General features: G+C 39.6%; 1 protein-coding gene across 1 annotated transcript in view; it reads left to right on the top strand.

Moving 5' to 3' along the window:
• Positions 1–1305: 1305 nt before the first annotated feature.
• Emsy (EMSY transcriptional repressor, BRCA2 interacting) overlaps positions 1306–22986 on the top strand; it is a 56413-nt gene continuing 34732 nt past the window's right edge. The window contains 8 exon segments of the mRNA XM_055623265.1: positions 1306–1393; positions 3034–3142; positions 10737–10836; positions 12171–12245; positions 13415–13456; positions 16911–17086; positions 18695–18847; positions 20863–21122. Of these exon segments, the coding sequence (XP_055479240.1) occupies positions 3073–3142; positions 10737–10836; positions 12171–12245; positions 13415–13456; positions 16911–17086; positions 18695–18847; positions 20863–21122 (876 nt within the window). The 5' untranslated portion in view covers positions 1306–1393; positions 3034–3072.

Genomic DNA, 22986 nt, shown 5'->3' with positions numbered 1-22986 from the left:
CAGCTCCATTCAAGAACATAAACAGACTCGCATTTATAAACCAAAACCAAAACCAAAAATCAGTTTTTGGTCACAGGGCCTCTTGCAGGCCAGTCTGACCTGGAAGTCCTTATATTCCTTCTTCCACTTTCCCAGTGCTGGGGTTATAAATGTGATTCATAGCAACCCACTTAGGAAAAGGACTGTCACCCACGTTGTGTATCTTATATTCCCACAGGGTAGTTTTTGTCGTGTGTCCGTCCCGCGCTTCTTCGTGCTAGGAATCAAATTCAGGTCTCCGGGTCTTGAGCATACCCTACAAGCAATCTACCTTTGAGCTAGATGTCCTTCCAGCGGTTATCCTAGTTATCAAGGGAACTTGCTAACCGAAGGATGCATTAAATCCTTTTGATTTGTACACCTTCACAGCATCCGATGCTACCACAGTTCTCCGTTTACAGGGAAGGACATCACAAAATTTGATGGGATTTACAAAACTAGAACTTAACTTTGATTCTCCGGATCGAAGTAACAATATATTGCGACCTTTTCCACCTGAAAAATAGGGGGACAAGACTTCCACAATACTGTGTGGTAAATAACAAAGGCTGAGGTTGAACCTACCATGTCGTAGTGCCTCAAGTAAAGCCCTTCTCCCCTTTGCCAGACATAGCACGACAGATCACTACCTTTCCTACTTCGCACATGGCGTAACCCTAAACCGAGAACGCTCGGATTCCTTTCCTCGACTTGCAACGCTTAACAACGAGGAGGGGGTACGGGCCGCTGTGAAGTCCTCTCTGTTCTTGTAGCGTAGATTGTCGTCTGGGTGGCTGAAGGACGCTGATGATTGCTCCCAAGAGTCTGAGGAACCAGATCTTAATCCTCAACCGCTCATCAGGGACCAAGCTGTTTTCTTTTCTTCCCTAACCTCGCTAGAGTAAAGGTCGAAGCTCAGCTCCAATTACTGACGCCATTTTGACCGCTGCGCGTGACGCCACACGTATAGCTGAGAGAGCAGCTGATTGGCTGGGAAAGACCAAAGGCTAGGCGCGCGAAGCCAGAGACTGAAGCGAAAAGGAACTACACTCCCAGACTTCCTTGCGCATGTGACCGGCAAGTAGCGAGGGAGTTTGAACTAGGACTACAACTCCCACCAGGCCCCGCGACGTCCGCCCTTTCCTTTCAAAACGCAAAGAAAAAGGGACAGGACGAATGGAGGCTTTTGAGTGCTCGTTTCTCAAAAGGCGGGAAAGGCGAACTACACCTCCCGGCGAGCCGCGCGCGCTTGCGCCTGCGCTCTGGTTTCTGTCGCCATCTTGCCCCTTCTGAGGCACCGCAAACAAACCTAATTCCTGGTGTTCCCTAGTCTTGGCGGAGGAGCATTTTAGATGAGCCCCGAAAGACCGGGCAGGTGGGTGTCTCTCAGGCAGGGTCCTGGGAAGAGCTGGCAGGCTATCCAGGGCAGGGGAGCGCTTGGCCAGCCATGGGGAGCCCGGCTTGGGGCGATCAGCCCCATCCTCCGTTGTTTCCTAACGGGATCGCGGGGCTCCCTCAAGTGGACTGAGGGGGACCTCGGCACGCCTGGTGATGGGACACCGGAGGTCGAGGTCTGGGAGCCCCGGGGTGACTCCGGGCCGTCTGGCTGGCTGTCCGCTCCCCTGCCTTTCCTCCGTTGTCCTCCCCGCTGCGGAGAGCGCGCGGCGCGGACGCTGCCCCGGGTTCCCGAGACCGGCTGCCGGCTGCGGGGGCGCGGGCTTGACACTGGGACCGGCTCGGAGCCGCGCGGGCTCGCAGCCCGCGGCTGCTCTTGTTGTGGTGCTCTGAGGGAGTGCGTGTTTGGAGAGGGGGCGGGGCGGGCTGCCTGCTGACACTTGTGCGGGGGACGGAGCCGTGGCGACCCCGGTCCCCGGAGCGCGCTCCGGCTGCCGCCGCCCGGCTTCCCTTTGCTGTGCAGCCCCGCCGTAAGCTTCGCTGGAGGGGATGCTTTGGGATGCCGTGACGTGGTGCCTGATTCGGGGATGGTCGCCGGCCGCCTCTGAGGTCCTCTCGGGAGGCGGGGACTGGCTTGGGGAGCGAGCGGATTCCTCTAGCTCTGCCCCTTCCTCCTCTCCACCCCCTTTCTTTATGTCATCCTGCCAGCTGGGGCGCGCCTTTCAGTTCGGCTTGCTCAGGGTTGGTTCTGAGCTCAGAGGACGATGGGAAGTAGGGGGAAGGGGGCTCCCCTTGAGGCCAAGAGTTGGAGTTAGCAACTAGAGCCTGGAAAGAAATATAAGAGTTCTATCCGTTTAGTGTTTGACGCTTAGGCTGGCTCATTCATTCATTCACTCTACTCTCCTGCTAACCATCCATTAATCAGTTTAACAGATGTTTAAGGAAGATCTACTGTGTGCTCATCCTGTAGTGTGGGAATTAGTAATTCTGTGTCTTTTCGCCCTCTAGACAAGGGAATTCCTAGTGCGAAATTCCAGGCATCTAAACTTTTGGTAATTGCAGGATTTGTGACTATTTTACTGCCAAAAACTTGAGAAAAGAGTTCTTTATTGGGTTCTGTTTACCCAATAATAACATGCTCTACCCTTATTGTTAAGGAAACTGGCAGAGGTCAAGCCACTTGTCCAAGGTTACACAAGTGGCAGAATCTATTTGGCAAGTCATATTCCAGTCACTATGAAAGAACTTGACATGCCCTCTTTTCTAATACTTATAACAACAAACTGGGTGGGAATATTTTTTTTTTCTTTTTATAAATGTATACAAATTGGGTTCAGACAGGCCAATTCACTAGGATGAAACAACTAATTATGTTGAAAAACTGGAACTGGAACCAAGAAGTGTTGGACTCAAAAACCCATGCTCTTTCTCCTGTTAATCCGAGCTGGATCAGTATGCTCTTAAATGGTGGTTTGATTCATTTGTCAGGAGCTGGAAAGCATGGTGGTGAAAATGCTTATGAGGTGTCTTTTCAGCCTTACTTTGTAGACTGTGGATGATCTCCAAGTGAGTGTCCTATTTCGTATAGTTTGGTAATTGAATTTGTTTTTCTTCTGATAGGGGGGACAAGCTCTTTGGGGCTACCAAACAGAAGCAGCAATGCCTGTTGTGTGGCCAACCCTTTTGGATCTCAGCAGGGATGAATGCAAACGGATTCTTCGAAAATTGGGTATGATTTTTCTTGTTTTTGTTCTGAGACAGGGTCTCACTGTGTAGCCCAAGCTGTCTTCAGCATGGTGTCGATTCTACTTCTTTAGCTTCCCAAGTACTGGCACCATAAGTGCATTCTACCATTCCTACCTGTTTTATTTTTGCTGTTTTCTATTTCTCTGTGGTCCTTTATTCTTTCTGTGTGGGTCATGGCTGTTGGGGGTATTGCCCTCATCTTTCTCACTGTTTCCTCAGGGCCTAGACTGATTTGTACATGAGATACAGGAATTATGATACATGGGAAGCCTGGCGGTTTTATGTTCTTAGTCAGCATCTCATGTAATATTCAAGCCCCAAATAGATTTTTTTTGATTGGTTTTGGTTTTGGTCCCCCTTTTTATATAGGAAGTTTAAACCTAAGGTGATACTCACAGTAGGTCATGTGGTCAGTATTTGACTATAGCACAGTGGTTCTCAACCTTCCTAATGCTGCAACCTCATGTTGTGGTGATCCTCAACCATAAAAATTATTTTTGTTGTTACATCATAACTGTAATTTTGCTATTGTTATGAATCTTAATGTAAATATCTGTGTCTTAAGCAACACCTGTGAAAGGGTCGTTCAGTCACCAAAGGGGTTGTGATCACAGGTTGAAAACTGCTGTTCTAGCCAGTATGATTTTTTTTTTTGTCTTATTTTGAGATACTACTAACTTTCATAGGTGTGTGTGTAAATCATATGCTTTTTCTGGAGTCTAAGTTAATGGAAGCTACCTATTTCCCTGATTAAATCTTAATGTAATTGATAAGATACACATTATATTTAAATTTGACTATTTAATACTTCTTTTTTTACCTGTTATAGCAGCCCTTTCAACAAGCATTTAGGGAGAGAAGCCTATCCTAATGCTCAAGCATATGTTTTGTATAAGTAACTAATGTCTTCCCCATACGTGTTGGATGGTGTTAGCCACATGTCATTCTTGGAAATGTTGAGAAAAAGAGTTATTCTAATCATTGGAATCTTTAAAATGAAAATTTGTGAGAATGGTGTTTTAGACTAGAAAGGCCTTGACTTATTTACCACTGTAGCCTGAGGCTAGTGTACTAAATGAAATAAGTGACAGAATAATTTGGAAAGGATCATTAGTGTTTTTGTAGTGAATATTAACTAAATAAGCCTATCATTGTGGCTGACATCTGACAATACAGTGTTTAAAGCAGTTACTTTCAGACATTTGTAGGCCACTAAAGTATTCCTTCAAAGGAAATCTTTGTTGTGAATTTCTATATGTAGATCAGATAAAATTGTAGCTACTGTGGACCTGATAATAATAACTTCTTCCCCTTCTGTCTCTCCCCCACTCTGAGGATTTCAAAGTACTTAGCATTTTTTAGCTGATGGAAGATGGTTCTTTGAGGGACATTTTTTAAGCTAGCATGCAAACTTTCATCATTATTTTGAAGATACTTGGCTGTTCATGTGCACTAAGGTAACTTGCTGTTGGTTATAAAACTGAAGTCCATTTCTCTCAGAGTTTAAAAAAAACACTAGATGAACAGATACAATGACAGTAAATTAGACTTTCTGGGTTTTGGGAACCTTGACTCAAGAGTTTATGTTTAAATATAAAGTTTGTAACCTTTAAGTATAAGTTTATCCCTAGCTTTCCCCGAAAGTGATTTGAGGTGATGTATGATAGTGGCTTGACCATAAAACCCTATATAATCACACAAATCAAGAGGTTAAGGTTTTGGTGTTCAAGAGTGAACACCCATGAAACTGCCCAGGCCATCTGGAAAACTAGCAGGTACTAGAAAGATGCTACTTTATAAAAGCAGTGTGTGCCATTGTGTTACCATGATAGGGATAATGTGTATGCCCTATAGTGGGTCCAGTTGCAAGATCCGTAGTTCATAAAGAGAGTGCTAAGTTTTCTTTTGTTTTCTGCACTGTAGGCATAAGGTTATTTTGTAATTCAAATTTTTATTTCTGTATTCTCCATATCTGGTTGCAGTCCTTGTTTTGAGAATCCCTTGTCTCAGTGTTGTGTAAACACTGCTTCCCAGTTTTCCCCTGGGATGGCAATAAAGCAGTTCACAGCCAATCGCTACAGCTGAGCAGGGGAGAGAATAGGGCTGGACTTCCTGCCAGCCAGGCGAGGGGGAGTTAGAAGAGGAAGTAGGGGATTGAGACACATGCAGAGGTCCAGGTGATATGAGGAGAGGAGCTTCAGCAGAGAAAGCTTCAAACTGCAACTATCTCTGGGATTTACACTGGGAGAGAACCAGATTAGCTTAGAGGGTTAAGAATAACTGTTCAGCTATTGTGTTGTGAAACTTATTATTAAACAAATATGAGTCTCAGTTATTTGTGTGATAGAGTAAGAGAGAAACTGAGAAACACAATGTTATAAAAATAACCTTAACACTGCACATCATTTAAAATGTAGAGAGTAACCCTTTGGACTTAGATGTAGATTCTCAGTTCCTGAGTATATTCAGCTAAACAAATTACCCAAGATGAACCAGTTACAGAATTTAGGGTCTATGTATTCGGGCTCCCTTTGCCACATCAGATTGATCATCACTTAAGGTCATGGGATGTTCTTAAGCTAGAGGAGCAGGTTTGCACAGAAAAAAGAGACATCCCAGAAGAAACTGAAGAAATAAAGACTTAGGGTGCAGGAAAAAAAGTTCAGCACAAAAAAAAAAAAAAAAAACTAGCAATAAAAATGTCGGTGGTTTAAGGCAGACTGTGTGGGAGATGCTGCTGGAGTGCTGTTTCTATATTACAGAAAACAGCCACCACCCATGGCACTGCCATCTCCACTGACACTTAGGAAGCAGATCTGGACAGCAACTTAAAAGACTTCTTCCACTGTCCAGCTGCCATCATGATTGTCAAACACTGGTGCCAAGTCCAAAGTCTAGAGAAGATGCCATCTTTAAGAGCAGTGTTTCTCAACCTTCCTAATGCTGCGACTTGTGATATAGTTCCTTATGTTGTGGTGACCCAAGCACAAAATTACTTTCATTGCTACTTCATAATTGTAATTTTGTTATTGTTATGAAGTATAACGTAAATTTGATATGCAGGATAACTGATATCCTGCCCCAAAGGAGTCTCAGCTTACAGGCTGAGAATCACTGGCTTAAGAGCTCAGCAGTCACATCAGTGGCTCTAAGATCTCAGGCCCGCTTCTGGCCGCTTTGGGCACCTGCACTCACATGGTATTGCTCAAGCTTACTCAACATTCCCCTCCCTTTCTCTCCCTCCCTCTCTCTCCCTCTTTAACACACACACAAATTTTAAAAAAGTGTTGTTAGCTTAAAACTTTGTCTCTTTAGAAACAACTATAAATTGTTTCAATGTGAGATCCCAAACATTTAAATTATCAAGTAATTGGGGGACTGGAGACCAGGCTGGCACCAGCACTGCCCGGCTTCATTATACTTTCTGTCACTGGAATTAACTCTACAATAGAATATCACCAAAAATAGCACCAGAAACTAAAAAATGTTTGAGATATCTCAGGAAACTCATAAACATTTGTCAACAAATATGAAAGATTGGAAGTTAGTAAAGGTTCTAATGGACTTCTTGCAGGAATGCTGGGAATTTTGTAGCCAAGATAATGTTTTCATAGCCACAGTTTTGAGTTAGATGTTGCTACCTCTTAATTTTGTGCATGACTTTTTAGTTCAGCTTCAAATGAAACTTGAAATGTCAGAAATATTTGTTATTTTAAAATTTTTATGCATTTAGCCAGGAGTGGTGGCACCTGCCTTTAATCCTAGCACCCAAGAGGCAGAGGCAGGTAGTTCTCTAAGTTCAAAGCCAGCCTAGTCTACAGAGAATTCCAGGCCAGTCAGCCCTATATGATAAGACTCTGTTTAAAAAGAAAATTACATTTTAAATAACTTTTGTCTTTCATTTTATTCGTGTGTGTGCCTATGAACACACACGATCTTGCACACATGCTATGGGCAAGTGTGGAGGTTAGGCCACCGCTTTCAGGAATCAAGAGTTTTCCTTCCACCCTGTGGGTCCTGGGGATGGAGCTCAGGTCATCAGGGTCAGGCTCAGTAGCAAGTTCCTTTACCTGCTGAGACATCTTGCCAGCTCTGTTTGTCATATTTCTTCAGTTAATTATATTTTCTTTGAAATAGTTTGTTTTTGAGTCAGGCTTGGTTACACATACCTGTAATTCCAGCACTAAGTAGGTAGAGGCAAAAGGATCAATATTTACAGCTAGCCTGAACTACATGCATAAGACTATCTCAAAATACAATAAAACCTGAAATGGAAATAGTGTTTTGTCTCAAGTCACCTTCTCCTTCTGATCTCTTTATTTCTTTTTACGACATTGCTATTGTCGTAAGCATTTTGTAAAACCTAAAATATTACTCATTTTCTTCTGCCAGTTCTACAATCAGTTACTGGGTTCAAGCAAATAAGTCTTTAGGTTCGGATTAAAGAACTCTTAGTTTGACCAGAGATTCCTTCTGTTTCCCTTTTTTTCTGTTCTCTTACATTGTGAAATAAAACATTCATAAGAGTTTATCTGTTTAACACATATCCTTTTGATTTTAAACATTTTGAGAATAGGGGCTTTGTTTTATACCTACAAATGTTTAAACGTTTTCCCTGTTACTCTGTCTTTTTGAGACAGGGTTTCTCTGTGTAGCCTTGGCTGTCCTGGACTCACTTTGTAGACCAGGCTGGCCTCAAACTCATAGATGTCCACCTGCCTCTGCCTCCAGAGTGTGGGGATTACAAGAGTGCAGGTTGGTACCTGGCTGTACTCTATCTTATAATATTCTGTTAGTACTTTGGTTTGACTGTTGGTGACTGTTCAATTACAGATAATTTTATTTCCTTTAATGTAAAATTCTTAAAAGTAGTTACTGTTAGTTAGGCATGATAGCACTAGCCTTTAGTCCCAGCGCTTGGGAGGCAGAGGCAGGTGGATCTCTATGAGCTTGAGGCCAGCCTGATCTACAGAGCAAGCTCCAGGACAGCCAAGGCTACACAGAGAAACATCTTTAAAACAAAACAGAACAAAACAAAACAAAAAAGTAGTTATTGTTATTGGAAGTTCCTGAAGTGACATGACACATTTTCAGTTCTTTTGCTCTCTATTCCCTTTTCAGGAGTTCACCCCCCACACTCCCACAGTATCAATAGGGACAGTTATTTTCCTGATTAAAGCTTGTGTTTTCAAACCAGATAATGTGTTTTTTCTGTGCCTCTACCACTATGTGCAAACTGTCATAATTTCCTCATGACTTGTTACTGGTATTTTGCAGTTAAATACTCGAGATCAGGACCTAACACTCTTTAGTGTATGTGTATTAGGACTCAAAATTGATTTGTTGAATAGAATATTTCATAAATATTTTAATGGTACATAAACATTTAATACAGTAATTTCTCACTGCTTATTCCTAGTACCATTTTTGTATTCTCTTCTGTCTCTGATCATAGCTGAAATGTATTTCTTGGAACTGAATATTTCGTTTTTGCCTTTGGAGAAACAGGGCTTTGTCTTTTGAAAGCTTCTTTCTCCCTCCAGTGTCTGCGTAGTATCCAGTATACACTCTATATGCAGGGTGTTCACAGGCGATTTCAGTGGAACTAGACATTTCTGCTTCATTTACTCAGCCCATTCCTCTATAGAAAGGCTTCCTCAAAAAAAGACGTTTCTATTTTTATAGTATATGTGTGGATGTTTTGCCTGCATGTGTGTTTGTGTACCATGTGTGTGCATGGGGACCATGGAAGCCAGAAAAGGTTGTTGGTTTCCAGGGAGCTGGAGGTACGGATGCTTTTGGGGGTTGGTATTTGAATCCAGATCCTCAGGAAGAGCAGCAAGTGCTCTGAGCTGTGGTAGCCGCTAAAGACTTCCTTTGAAAGAATTGTGAGTACCATGAACAGAGTGAGGCTACTGTTTATTTATTGGTTAGTTTCAAGTCTGCAGCTTTACAACTATCATTCGCCCACATTCACTAAGTTTCTGTTGGGCAGATAGCGAATATTTGTAACAACATGAGCATAAAGATACCTTTAATTTGGACATTTATTTCCACCTTTCTGTTTTGCTCCTTTGTATCTGTTTCATAGAGTTAATGGCTAAAAATATCCCAACATTTTATTACTTTGTTTCATTTTCTTTGTTGGTGTTGGCTGACCTCTCTTATGGCTCCAGTCACAGCTGAGGGACCTGTCTTTGTGACCTTTCTTTCTGGGATTCTTCACAGCTTGTTAGTGCTATGACTTCTACAGAGCAAGGTCACCAGTACAAGTACTTAGCAAGTATCTGCATCTCCTTTGCTGATGCACCATTGGCCAAAAGTAGGATAGAACTTAGAATTGGTGTGGGAAGAGAGCTTAATTCGTTGGGAGTGCTCTCAGACTTTTGTTTTTGTATTTATGTTTTGGCTTGTGTGAGTATGTGTTTAACTTTAGCCTAAGTTAGCCTCAAACTTCTGACCTTCCTGCCACCACCTTCCGAGTACTGGGATTACAGGCTTGTGTTTTCATATCTGGCTTGTATGTTTTTATACTTTTGTACATATGCATGAATGTGTGTTTGTATATCTTTTACATCCATGTGTAAAACAGAACAACCTCAAATGTTGATTCTCAGCCATCCATTTTTTTAATTTTTAAATTGAAAATTTTTTTCAAGATAAGTTTTTAAGTAGGGTCTGTCACGTAGAAGAACTTCTTCAGTGCAGTAGGCTATGCTGGCTTAATAGCTGGCAAGCCTAGGGAAACCTCCTGTCTCTCTCTGCCTCCTTCAACACTGGGATGACATGATGACTACCATATATTCCTCCCTCCGTGCCCCCCCCCCCCGGTTTTTTCAAAACAAGGTTTCTCTGTGTAGCCCTGGCTATCCTGGAACTCAATCTGTAGACCAGGCTGGTCTCGAACTTAGAGATCCACCTGCCTCTGCCACCAGAGTGCTGAGATGAAGGTGTGTGCCACCACCATCCAGCCTTCTTTTTTCTTTTTTAAAGTGGATTTTGGGGATGGAACTCAGGTGCTGATGGATCTATATCGCAAGCACTTTACCAACCAAGTCACCTTTCCTGCCTGTATTCCTTTGAATCAGTTTCTTGCTCCATATCCCTCGCTGTCCTCCAACTCTCCATTTTTCTTCCTCAGCCCACTGAGTGCTGGAATTATAGGCATGTGACATTGTACCCAGACTAATTAGTCATGTTGAATGTAGTTTTTTGTGTTTTATTGTCTTGGGTGCTAATTTTTGTAGATGTAAAGATCTTAAAGGTGTGTAAAGATGTGTGTAAAGATTAAAGGTGTGGCCACCATGTCTGGCTAGGTCAAATGTTCTTTAGTAACATGCTGTTAGAGGTTTTCTTTCCTAAGTATTTTATACCTATGACTTCTTTGAGACATGTGTAACAAAACAGTGTAAGTGATGAAAGTGACACTTCAGTCTTTGTTTTCAGTAATATTTTTGAAAGAATTTTAAATTTTGCATTTGGTTGATTTTAGATTTCTTGCCCTGAAGTTTAATATTGCATATCCACATTATTCAAAATTAAAGACTTATCTTGATAAAATAATTTTCTTCTTCTAGAATTGGAGGCATATGCTGGAGTTATCAGTGCACTTCGGGCACAGGGGGATCTCACCAAGGAAAAGAAAGATCTTCTTGGAGAACTCTCAAAAGTCCTTAGGTAATTTGTCATGAAAGTTTTGGTGATATGACTAGAAATCTCGTTTTATGAGAGTTTGTTTTTTTTCACTCTCAAGTTAAAGAACAGAGGTTTCAGTTTGTTGGGTCCTTTTTGGGCACTTAGAGGCCCTATTCCAGTGTGTGACTGCTGCCATAGAAAATGAGGACACTTAGTCTCTGTTGTGTCAGCCAATGAAAGGGTTTAAGGCAGATATTTTTGGTTATGTGGAATGGGAGGTCCTTTGACATAGGTGAAAGAAAGAGTTGGTGCAACTGAACTTCAAGATGTAGAGTGGCATTTACTGGAGGGGAAAAAGGGGTGTAAGCAAGATGCCTCAACATGTAAGTGGGTGCTAGTCATATGGTCACTGCCTTAACTCTATTGACTCCTTTACCTGAGGTAGAGTGGCGCTTGAATTCATCAGACAACTCTAGTGAAAGGTATTCCTTGGTGCTTTGTCTTGATCCATTTTTATATCTTGCGTTTTCTCAGAAAATGTTCTGCTTTAACTCAAGTTTGCTCTCTACATTTAAAGTCATTTTGTTCCATTTTTAGAAGTTAAAATATGGAAGAGGCTCTTATTTAACATTAATAAAGGAATGTAATTAAGTAGATTCTTAGTCTTATTTTTTTGTTGTTTATATTTCCTCATAAATTTTGCTTTTAGTTCTTAAGTGTTGTGATGCATGCTGTAAATTTAGTGTTAAGTGCTAAAGAATACAAGAAGAGTGGTGTTTACCGTATTGGGTATTTATGAATATAATGGATGTAGTCTTTAAAAAAATGTTTCACTTATTGGTGTGTAATATATACACATTTTTACCATTGGTAACATAATATAGAAAGCACCTAGTTGGAGTTGATTCACATTTCATTGCATGTACTCACAAGAAACACACTATCTGGCCACTCTTACTGCTTTTATTATATTCATTGAATGTAAAATTATTAGACTCTTCAGCCTAAGAAAAGACCTTAGAAGATTTTCTTCTAAGTGCCCGGTCCTCCTGCCAGCAGTCATGAGATGAGGAGGCCTTTGAGCACCTGTTTCCATGTCTAGTTAACAGGAAGCACTGCTAGTCTTAACATGGCCTGTTCCACAGATGGGAAAATGTACTTATCAGGCTGAGTTTGTCTTCCTGCAATTTGCAGAGAAATAATCCTCAGTTAAACAGAATCAGTATGAAACCTTTCCTATGACTTTGAAATATTTAAGATACACATTAGGCAAAGTAATCCTGAGTCCCTCAAAGATGTTGACTTAAACATTAATAAAAGTGTAGAGAAGAGCTGCCTGCTTGGCAGAGTTCTATAATGGCTATTTTTTTTCATAGCATCTCAACAGAACGCCACCGTGCTGAAGTTCGGAGAGCAGTAAACGATGAACGGTTAACAACAATTGCACATAAGTAAGCCATTAGTCTACCACCCCTGATTTTTAAATGATGTAGTGTAAAGTAGTTTTGAGACAGTCTTCCTTTTGTGTGGCAGGTCCCTGAGTCTTTTATCTAATAATATCTCTGTTCTCAGAGATCCTGCCCATAGTGATTACTGTTTATTTTATTGATTACTTTTCGGTTTTTGTTTTGCATTTTGTTAGGGAAGCTTAAAGTATGTAGGTCAAATCCTATTAGAAGGTAATCTCTGTATAATCAAAGACCACTGGAAGCATAGCTCAGTAATGAAGCATGCCTCCCAAAACTGAAAGGTGCTTAGATACTTCTTGTAATGGTATTTGATATGTATATTGCTTTATAAATAGGCATTCCAATATTTATATGGCTCTAATTATTACAGATATTTTGAAAAAATATTCAGAAAAAAATAAACCATGTTATTTTGAGGAATATAAATATAACTTAATGTACTTTAAAAAGCAAACACATTAAAGTGATAAAGGCTTCTTAACTGACTGACTGGGGAGAGGGTAGTAGAGGACTGAGTAGAATCAACCGTTAGTTATAGAGAGAGAGTGCCTCCTGAAGAACAGAAAGGACCAGAAAGCAGTCCTTTCACTGATGATGAAATAGTCCATAAAATGCTCACGTATAATCCATATGTTTTAATTTTTATGTTTTAAAATGACTAAAGGAAAGACAACTCAGTGCATTACCCTAATGTGATGACATAAGGCATTTGGCAGAATTTGAATTGATTACACAGCTCTGTTGGCTTCTTATACTTCCCTATCCCTCATTTTACTTAACACATAGAATGGGGTACTCACCTCTTTAACAGTATAGTTTAAATGTTTTGCTGTTCGTTCTGTAAGTCTCAGATTCTTCAGTGGTAGGTATGCATTGTAGAAATTTAGAAGTTCTCCGTGGAGACTAAAATAGTTGAAACATTGAAATTTAATGTGTCCCGTTTTTAATTTGTTTCAGACTTTAAACTGAGTCTGGATTCTGATTTGGGAACTGGTAATAGGAAACTGTGTGCTAGATAATAAAGTAGAAAATGAATACCTTAGAAGCATTCAAAGGGTATTGTGGGGCAATGAGCTGTAAGTTGATGCATCGGTGTCATTCTTAAAGGATAACGTTTATTTAGTCTCCTTTTCCTTTTTTCCCCTTTTAAGAATGAATTTATCCTTATATTTGGGTGAAAGACCAAGTTACAGGTATGCAAATAGGTTATTATTATTTCAGGCTTTTTCTTGTATTTATTTCCAAATTGACGCTCTCAATTATTCAGGGGCACATACTTTATTTATGAATTAACCATGCCCCTTGCTTCTTCTCTTCCCTCCTCACCTTCCTAATACTGCCCGACCTTTAGCCATTTTTGCTGCTTGGGAATATCTCTAGTCAGAGGGTGGGAAGGGAGAGGAGGTGAAAATTTGTAATAACTCATTTCACTATTTGTTAGTTGGCCTGAAAAATTTGTGCAAGAATTTACTAGTATTTGCTAAAATAATTTTTGGATAATGTGTGGATTTCTTTAATCTATTTGACCTCTCCCTTTCCTTCCTCTCTCCATTAGCATGGATAATTGAGAGTTGGCTTCTATTTCACCTGTTTCTCTGCCCTCCCCTTCCTTTCTGACTTTTTTTTTTTTTTTAATGTATAAACTTTCTTTTTGAAAAGAATTTACTTCAGTATAACTAAAAAAAGCTTCTTAGGTCTTTCTATACTCTGATTTTAATATTTTATATTGTGGTTTTAGTTTGACTAGATACTGTATTTGTTGAGCCCAAGAGTCAGAGAATGAGGATTAGTGATACTTTCTTGCCCTCGGATATAGCAGTGGAGCCTAGGCTCAAAGATGACCCATGAGGGTTTTAGTCTGTAAAAACAACTAAAGGAATGCATCGGAGCTGATTGCATTCCTTTTTCTTCTTCCCCTTCCCCCACTTGAAATTGCTGTGTAGCCCAGAAGGAATGTACTTGAAAGGTGATGGGAAAGCTGAGAAGATTGATCAGGAAAGAAGGGGAACAAAAGGAGTAAGGGCCCTGGACCTAAGAGAAACTGTATGAAAGGTCTTGTGCTACAAGGCTTGACTGGGAGGGTCTTTGTCCTTTGATACTATAACTGAGTTCTTAGTTACAACAATATTAATGCTTCCATGTTTTGCTTAGGCCACTCTTTGTCCTCAATTAGACTAAAATGATAGTCTGGAATATCAGATCTCTGCATATCTGCCAACTGTCAGACATTCCCAGGATGCTGTGTTGCTGTGTGAGGGTGCAGCTTTTCTTAACTGCAGCCCACTGTAGCTCATTAGTATTTGGCTTTCTCAGAGCAGGGATCAGTTTAGGGTCCACACCTTCCTTGTGGTCCTTAGATGACTAGAGAGACAGGTGAATGTGCAAACTGAGGGGGCCTGTGAACCCTCAGGTACAGTACGTAATTTCTAAATTCATTTAGATGACTTGATCAGCTTTACAACCTATCTATCACTTAGCAAATAGGAACTTTTTATCTAATTCTAACATGGTATTTCATTTCTCATTCACTTAATATTTGAGCATGCTTGCATGAGTGGACATTTGGAAGACCTAATTCTTCCTGAAAGTTGCAGTTGTGTTTTTTTGCACTGCAAGCTTCATCTTTTCAATAGCACATGTCCATGTGCTTCATGTTATTAATCTTCTATAATACCTGCCACCATTTAAACAATACACCAGGTAAGTGTAGAAGTCACTTTGTGTGGTAAACTCATACCAGACAAATTTATCAGTGATGCTAATACAATGGTTATCAGAGTAGGACTGTACTAAGGAGATGGTAGCTTTTGGAAAGTTTTTATTTAATAATTAGTAATAATGCTTTTCTGTCTTTTTCTTGTTTGTTCTATTCTTTATTTCTGAACTAGTGTTAACATGAAGCTTTATGTCACATATTTGTGAGGTTACTAAAGCCTCAGAAAGTCCACCTTTTCTTCTCTTATGTAGTGCTTTAAATTACAAAATAATTTATATTCTTTTATAATAACCCAACTGGATTCTTCAGCTTGAATCTCTTTTTCTTCTTCCTTCGTTCTTTTTCCTTTTTTGAGACAATGTTTTATTTTGGTGTTTTGAGACAGGGTCTCATTATATAGCCTTGGCTGGCCTGGAGTTACCTAAGTAAACCAGGCTGAACTTGAACTTACTGAGAGATTTACTTTTGCTTAGAGGCTGCTGGGATTAAAGGCTAAGGGCCTGTGTCATCACGCCTGTTTAAATCCTTTTTAAATTGTAATTTATTCCCTTCAGCAATAGTTGGCAGTAAGTAGACAATAATCTCAATTGGTATAAAACAAACCTGCCCATAAAAACCACTAGGAAACTTTTATTCTTTATGTTTATGATACAACAAATAATTACAGAAGCATGGTGCATACTTGTTGAAGGAGCCATTTATTGTGTGGCCGTAGGCAGGTTATTTAATGTCTGGATTCAGTTTTTCCTTCTAGAAATGAAGATGCTAATACTATCGCTTTGTAGGATTATTGAGAGAACTGAGTTAACACAAGGGAGATATGTGGAGCAGTACCTGACATGTAACATGCCCTTAGTTGGTTTTAATGATACCATCACTGTCAACATCACCCTCATTGTCATCATGGAATTATTCCACTGCCCACTGGCAAAGGATTTGGGGTACTCTGCCTGAATCTGAAGGATTACTGGATATAGAGTCTTAAGCTCTAGGATGGGGTGTAGAGTCTGTGGTTTCACAAAAGTTGAAGATGTACTTCTGGTTCAGTGAAGAAAACCAGTTGTTTCTAGATTAATTTTAGACCTTGATGCTAAACATTAGAGTATTTCGTGAAGCCAAGTAAGAGATGTTGCAGCTGTCTTCTGGTATTTTAACATCTAGTATGATTTCTGGAACAAAACTTACTAAGAAGTTTAAGGCAAAGAGACTATTTAATGATTTCTTAAAGAGTGAGGGTCTAGTTGCCACAAGTGCCTTTTGGAGTGTAGGCTACACCATACAAATAAAGTGAAATAGTGGCAGATTTCTTTTAGTATCCGCAGACTTTTTTTTTTTTTTTTTTTTTTTTTTTTTAACGGGAAGGGTAATAATATAAAAACACAGTGAATACTATCAGTGACATTTGCTGTTGTATGCAGATGTTTTCCATCTTACTAACTTCTCTCGTTTACTGCCTCAGTTTTCTGTGTTTGAAAGCCTTTAGAATCTCTGGCCATGCGGGCAATTAGGGAATTTTGCAAAAATTCATTGAACTCGTCTTTAACTGTAAAGGAAAGTCTGATTCTTAACACTCTCAGTGCTTTTATTTTCTTGGCATAATTACAAAATAAAGTTTTAAAAGTTAGCAGAAATATTTGTTTCATGAAACCCAATTTTATAAAATCAATACCAATTTTTATTTTCAAAGCATAGAAAAAAAATTTGTAGTTGCAGTTACATTCATTATAGGATTCAGATTATAGAATAAAGTGTGTAAGAACCTCAGTGTGTGGCATTCCTTGAATTTAATTGTTCCTATGTTTGATCTTGCTTGCTTAAAATGAAGCCTCTCCAGAATTCAGGGTACTTTTTATCATTAAAAAAGTTATGTTTAATTGACTCATTTTTCAGTAAGTGCGAACCCTTGTAGCAGTGTTTTTTCTTTTGTTCAGTATGTCTGGACCTAATAGTTCTTCAGAATGGTCCATCGAAGGTCGTAGATTGGTGCCACTGATGCCCCGGCTGGTTCCCCAGACTGCCTTCACTGTAACAGCGAATGCTGTGGCCAATGCAGCTGTCCAGCACAATGCGTCCCTTCCCGTTCCTGCAGAGACAGCAACCAAAGAAGGTGAGTAGGAGCACTGCTGTTAGAGAGGATTCCTCTGAGGACTTTTCATCTATTTTTAGTAAATGCCTAAAAATTATGGGATTGGTATGTCTTTGATTTTCAAACTAGAAACTGCTAGGCTTTCAGTCTCCACCAAATCAAGTTTCTTTATACTCCAGAGGAAAAACTATGTTAATCACCGAATTGCAAAAAGCTCCCTCACATTGACTTTCTGACATCAGTATATCTTTTGTCTTGCTTTGGTTTGGCTTTGAGACCAAAGCAAACACTGTAGTCAAGGCTGAACTCAAAGTTGAGGCAGTCCTTTTATCGTAGCCTCCAAACTGCTGAGAGTATCGACAAGAGCTACCATTCCTGTGGGTGTTTCTCATTAGAGGTGAATGGAAGGGTTTAGAGAATAGACAAGAGGACAGAAGTATTTGTTGAATAAAAGCTGTTGAACTGCTCCAGAAAATTAAACTTTTTATTTTTTTGAATCAATGCTATACATGGCCTCTGTGTTCTGGTCAGTGAGCACTTTCTTACTGTTGATTGATCTAGTAACTGACATGTTTTAAAAAAATCTTTGATTTAACAAGGTTGATACTAAATTTGAGAGTATGCTTGGATCAAAAACAGCTCTAAAAACAATGCATTGCCAGATTATTTTGAGAAGTTGCTTTGTCTTGTCTAGTAGTGGGCTTTGAATAGAGTGAGGCACTTTTCACTCCTGTCCAGGCTCGGCTTTACACCAAACAAAGCTGTATGTTTTAGGGAGTCAGTTATCTGTGTGAACTTAGCCTCTACTGGATTCCTGTTTTTTTCATTGTTGGCAGTTATATTTCTTCTCTTTCCACTTTTTCTTTTTCTTCTTGCTAGCTGGTAGAATGGGAAGAAAGTTGGGTTTCTGATAGTCAAGTCAGTTTTTGGATTTAAGTTTGTCATTTCCTAGCTCTGTGACCTTTGGCAATTCTTAGCATCTGTAAACTGGGTTCTTTATCTTAAAAGGGGGAATTAGTGATGATGGAAAAGATTTAGCATAGTACCTGGCAGTCAGTACATGGTAACGCCAGGCTGTTCTTGGTGTTGCTAAGTTGTGTCCTTTCACTGAGTGATAACTAGGTTGAGATTTGATGTTATTTTAGTTATTATACCCCTTGGCTGGCAAATGGCAGTTTAATTAGTTTATTTAAACAGCTTGGTTTAAATAGCTTGGTTTTTGTAGCTTGTAGCTTGGTTTTTCTCCTATAAGCACTTTGAAAATTGCTGTGATTAGGGAGAAGTTATAGTTACCCATTGTTGCTCTGCTAATGGTTTTAAGAAGTATTTCAAGTTTGTGACTGTTGTCCAGTTCTTGCCATGGTGAGAAATGAATTCCCTTTTTCCTCAGTAAAGTTTGCTTTGTACCTCCATTCACCATTACCTGTTGATAAGCTGGCAAATACGTGGGAAAGACCCAGTAAGTGATGATTTTCAAAATAGCCCTTAAACCTTGAATCTGGTACCTTATACTTACTAGCATCTAGCTTCTGATTTCCTGGAAATGATACAAAAGTAATTTCTCTGTATATCTGGACAGTTGTGGTGAAAGTTAACAGCAAATTTTTTTTTTTTTTATGATTCCTTCAGTAGTGGTTTGCTATTCCTACACAAGTACCACGTCAACCCCAACCTCTACCCCTGTTCCAAGTGGCAGCCTAGCGACGGTTAAGTCTCCACGACCTGCCAGTCCTGCCTCCAGTGTAGTTGTCTTGCCAAGTGGAAGTACTGTGTATGTCAAAAGTAAGTGATGTCTCAAGGCCCTCTTGGCTAAATGCTACAGTCCAAGCTCTGATTAGATCTGCTTTTCTGGAATAAGTCATCAGGCCACAAACTGTTTCTGTGGTTAGTTTTAGAAGGTTCTAAAGACTTGTTATCTACGTATATGACTAGGTATTTGCTTTTTCATCGGCTTTGAGATTTGAGAAATGCCAGCATTTTTTTCTCTGTGTGGGAAGTCTGCTTTTGAACAGTGCTGTCCTTTAGGCATTCACATCTTTTGATGCCTGAGGAACATTGATGAAAAGGAACTGAAGGCATGTGCTTAGGTGACTATTTGATGAAAGTTTTCCCAGAATTCCAATCTTTGCAGTATTTTTATTTTTTATTTTTATTGCATTACTGTATATATCATCCAGCTTTGACATTCAGTGACTAATTGTAGAGGCTACCTTAAAGAGATATTTCTACTTGACATAATTAAAAAAATATTTGCAGTTTTAAACTCTTGATTCTTCTCTGTTCTATATAACAGTCTTCTCTCTCTTTCTCTCATATATATTTTTTTAGTTGGAATCTCACTGTAGTTCAGGATGGCCTCAGACTTGTGATCTTACTGCTTTGTCCTCCCAAGTGCTGGGGTTACTGGTGTTACTCCCATACTTAATTCTGTGAAACATTTGGTGTCTGTTTTTCTTAGATTAATGTTTCTTAACTTTATTTTAAAAATTGTTTTATATTTTGTTTTTGTTTGATTTTAATTTGTCTCAATATAGTAATAAATGATTTTCTTATAGATTTTAGAGGTGGCATTTGCCTCTTTTAGACAAGTTTCTAGGTCATTGCCAGTCCTGTATAGAGTCTAAAAACTGAAGCTGTAAAAACTTATTTTCAATTCTATGAGTCATACTATGTAATTTTTTAATATGTGCTCTGTAAATATTCCCATATATATTGCTGTGTATATTTCTCATATGAATTTTGTGAAATCTACAAAAGAATTGAAGTTTTAGATTACAAAAATGCTAAGCGTCCTGGACTGTTAAGTTTATTTCAGGTCTCTGTAGATATAACCAAGGTTGTCTTTAGAAATGACTCTCAGGACCTATTTTTAAAAATCAATTTTAAAACTACTTTTAGTGAATCTCAAACATGTAACAAACTAATTTCACAAACTAATATACTTTCAAATAACAAGAACTGTATCGCTTTATACTCAAAGACAATGTTAGTTTTATTATTCATTCACCAGCTTTGTGGAAGTCACCTTATCAGGGAGGCCAAACAGACTTAGTCATTCTTGTCTAAACGCTTATTGATATGGAAGATGTGCAGACAGTTATATTGTTGCATGGTGAACGGTGCTGAAGAGGATGTACAAAAGTGCTTTATGTGCTCTGCTCAAAGGAGAGGTGGGTTAGCTTTTACCAAGGAAGGGAGGGCTTCAGTGAGAAGGTGCTTGCAGGGTGATGACAGCAGGGTGAGGGAGAGGGCTTCAAGGATGGTGGTGGTCTTCAAAGAAAAACTCATAAACAGACTCAGATAAGAGGGTGCTGAAGTGTCTTTGGACAGTGGTGAGAAATTTAGTTGGTCAAGATGTTAGAGGGGCACAGGGCAATGGTAATGGTATTATGTGCCTGGAACGATGGTATTATGTGACTGGTCCTTGAGTTTCGGTCTCGGGAGGATTTGGGGAAGAAAGGAAAATACAGAGTTAGGGAATTTCAGGCTGAGCACTCAGTTATGCAGTTTCCTAGTTTGCTATAGCATGGAGGAGTATAGAATAGAAGTAGGAGGATGAAGAGGTTAGTGATAAAATACAGGCAAGAGACAGGGAGCCCCAAATGTGGTAGTAGTTTAAGGAAAAGAGGATGAATATTCAGAGAGACAACTTTTCTAAGAGAAAATTTTTGGGACTTAGTGACAGATTGGGCATAAAAGAAAGGGAGAGGCCAAGAATGACATGAACATTTAAAAAAATAAAATGTAAGAGGCAATGTTAGTTTCGTATAAGTAAGAAGACTGTTGTTGTCTTTCAGGTGTTAATTGTTCCGATGAAGATGAAAAACCCAGAAAACGCAGGCGAACAAACTCTTCTAGCTCCTCTCCTGTTGTCCTGAAGGAAGTTCCAAAGGCCATCGTTCCAGTCTCTAAGACGATCACTGTGCCTGTGAGTGGCAGTCCCAAGATGAGCAACATCATGCAGAGCATCGCCAACTCCTTACCGCCCCACATGTCACCTGTGAAAATAACTTTTACCAAACCATCAACACAGACGACCAACACAACAACACAGAAGGTAAGCGGTAGAGGGAGTTCTGTTTCTTTCACATGGTGGGATTTAGTGTTGACAGTCATATACTGTGTGCTTACTGTGTACTTGGCATTATCCTGGGAGCGCACACATCTCTTGTTTAATTCTGCACATAAAATATTGAGATGACGCCGGGTGCGGTGGCACCTGCTTTTAATCCCAGCACTTGGGAGACAGAGGCAGGCGATCTCAATGAGTTTGAGGCCAGCCTGATCTACAAAGCGAGTCCAGTATAGCCAGGGCTACACAGAGAAATCCTCTGTCAGAAAACCAAACCAAACAGGCAAACAGAAAAACCAAAACCCAAAAAACATTGAGATATTCACTTTTTCAAGATGAGGTTTAGGTGCCAGGTGATGTGCCCAAGATGGCAGCTAGCTGATCTGGTTCTGGACTTACATTGTATTGATAATTGTAATGCCATTTTGAAACAAACTAGAAAAATTTTAAAGTCTTTGTTTATGGGGCTTGCCTTATGTTTAGGAAGTCAGTTATTATTGCTCTGCCAGTAAGTAGAGGTAAGTGTTTCTTAGAAAGAAGGGGTATGAGTAAATGAATAGTTGTTATCTTCCTTATTCTTTTAATTTCATGTTCTTGCAGTCTTCACACTAGTCTAGATTCTGATTACCTGAGACTTATTTTACACCTGTGTTTCTGAGATTCCCTTTTTATTAGTTTGTTTTACTAGATAGGGCATGTTCTTTAGTAGCTTCCCTGTGTGTGGGTGGCTGAGACGTTTTTTGAGACCCACTGTGGACAAAGAACTTTTTTCCTGTGAGTTTTGAAGACATTCTACACTTGACTTCCAGCTTCTAGTATTATTTTTGAGACACCCAGTGCCGTCCTGGTTTTAGCTTCTGGTTTTGTCTTTGGAAACTTTTTAGAGGAAACAGCAAAGGCTTCATGACCCTTATGTTCTGTCTTTAGAGATTTTTATCCTGTACACTCATGCCTTCAGTTCTCAGAAGTTCTTGGGTTACCTCTTTGATGGTCTGCATTTCCTTTGTGGATCACTTACTGAAAACTTGGAACATTCTAAATTGATCCTTTAAACTCTTCTACTTTTTTCAATTCTATTTTCCATGTGTTTTCTTATTCTTATCCCCACCCCAGTGTAGCATAGTGGCTTGGGGTATGGATTTTGGAACTAGACGTTTTTGATTTTAAATCCAGCTTGACAACAGGTTTTTTTTTTTTTTTTTTTACTGTGAGCAAACTAAAATCTACGCTCAGTTTTCTTCTTTGAAATAGAGAGAAAACCCCCCCAGAGTTTCTATAATATCTTTGGGTATAATAAATAATATATGTAAAGCTGTTAGAAGAAAACCTGACATGGGTAAATGTGTATTATCACTTTCTGTACCTTTGATCAGTATCCTATGTTGCTTGCACAAAATTGTTCAATTTTGCTTTATTACTTTATTTTTCTTGGAGAAAGAATCTCAGTGTTTAGTTCTGTCTGGCGTGGGACTGACTTTGTAGCCTCAGCTGACCTTGAAGCTTGAGTACTGAGGATCGCAGGCATGCAATAGCATACTTGGCAACCATCATATTTTAAACTTCTAGTAATTCTTCCTTCCTTTCTAGATGTTCCTTATTTTTCTTTTTAAAAATAACATCCTGCATTTTGATAGGATGACTGTATTTTTTTTATTTGATTATAGTTATAAGCCTTTTGGTTTGGTTTTCTTTTTCGTTTTCTTTGTCTTACCTATTAGTTGTTCTTCTCAGAAGTTCCTCGAGAGTCCGGCGCTCGGCTCACTTGTGAAGCCGGCACACTTACTGCTTTGCTCCTCTGGCACTTGTCTTTAGGGTGTTCCTGAACCAGGCAGATTCATCAGGCAAGAAT

Source organism: Psammomys obesus, unplaced genomic scaffold (assembly GCF_907164565.1).
Source record: "Psammomys obesus unplaced genomic scaffold, mPsaObe1.curated_primary_1811, whole genome shotgun sequence".
Classification (NCBI taxonomy): domain Eukaryota; kingdom Metazoa; phylum Chordata; class Mammalia; order Rodentia; family Muridae; genus Psammomys; species Psammomys obesus.
Note: the sequence above shows the minus strand (reverse complement) of the source record. Positions and strands in the feature narration are given on the sequence as shown.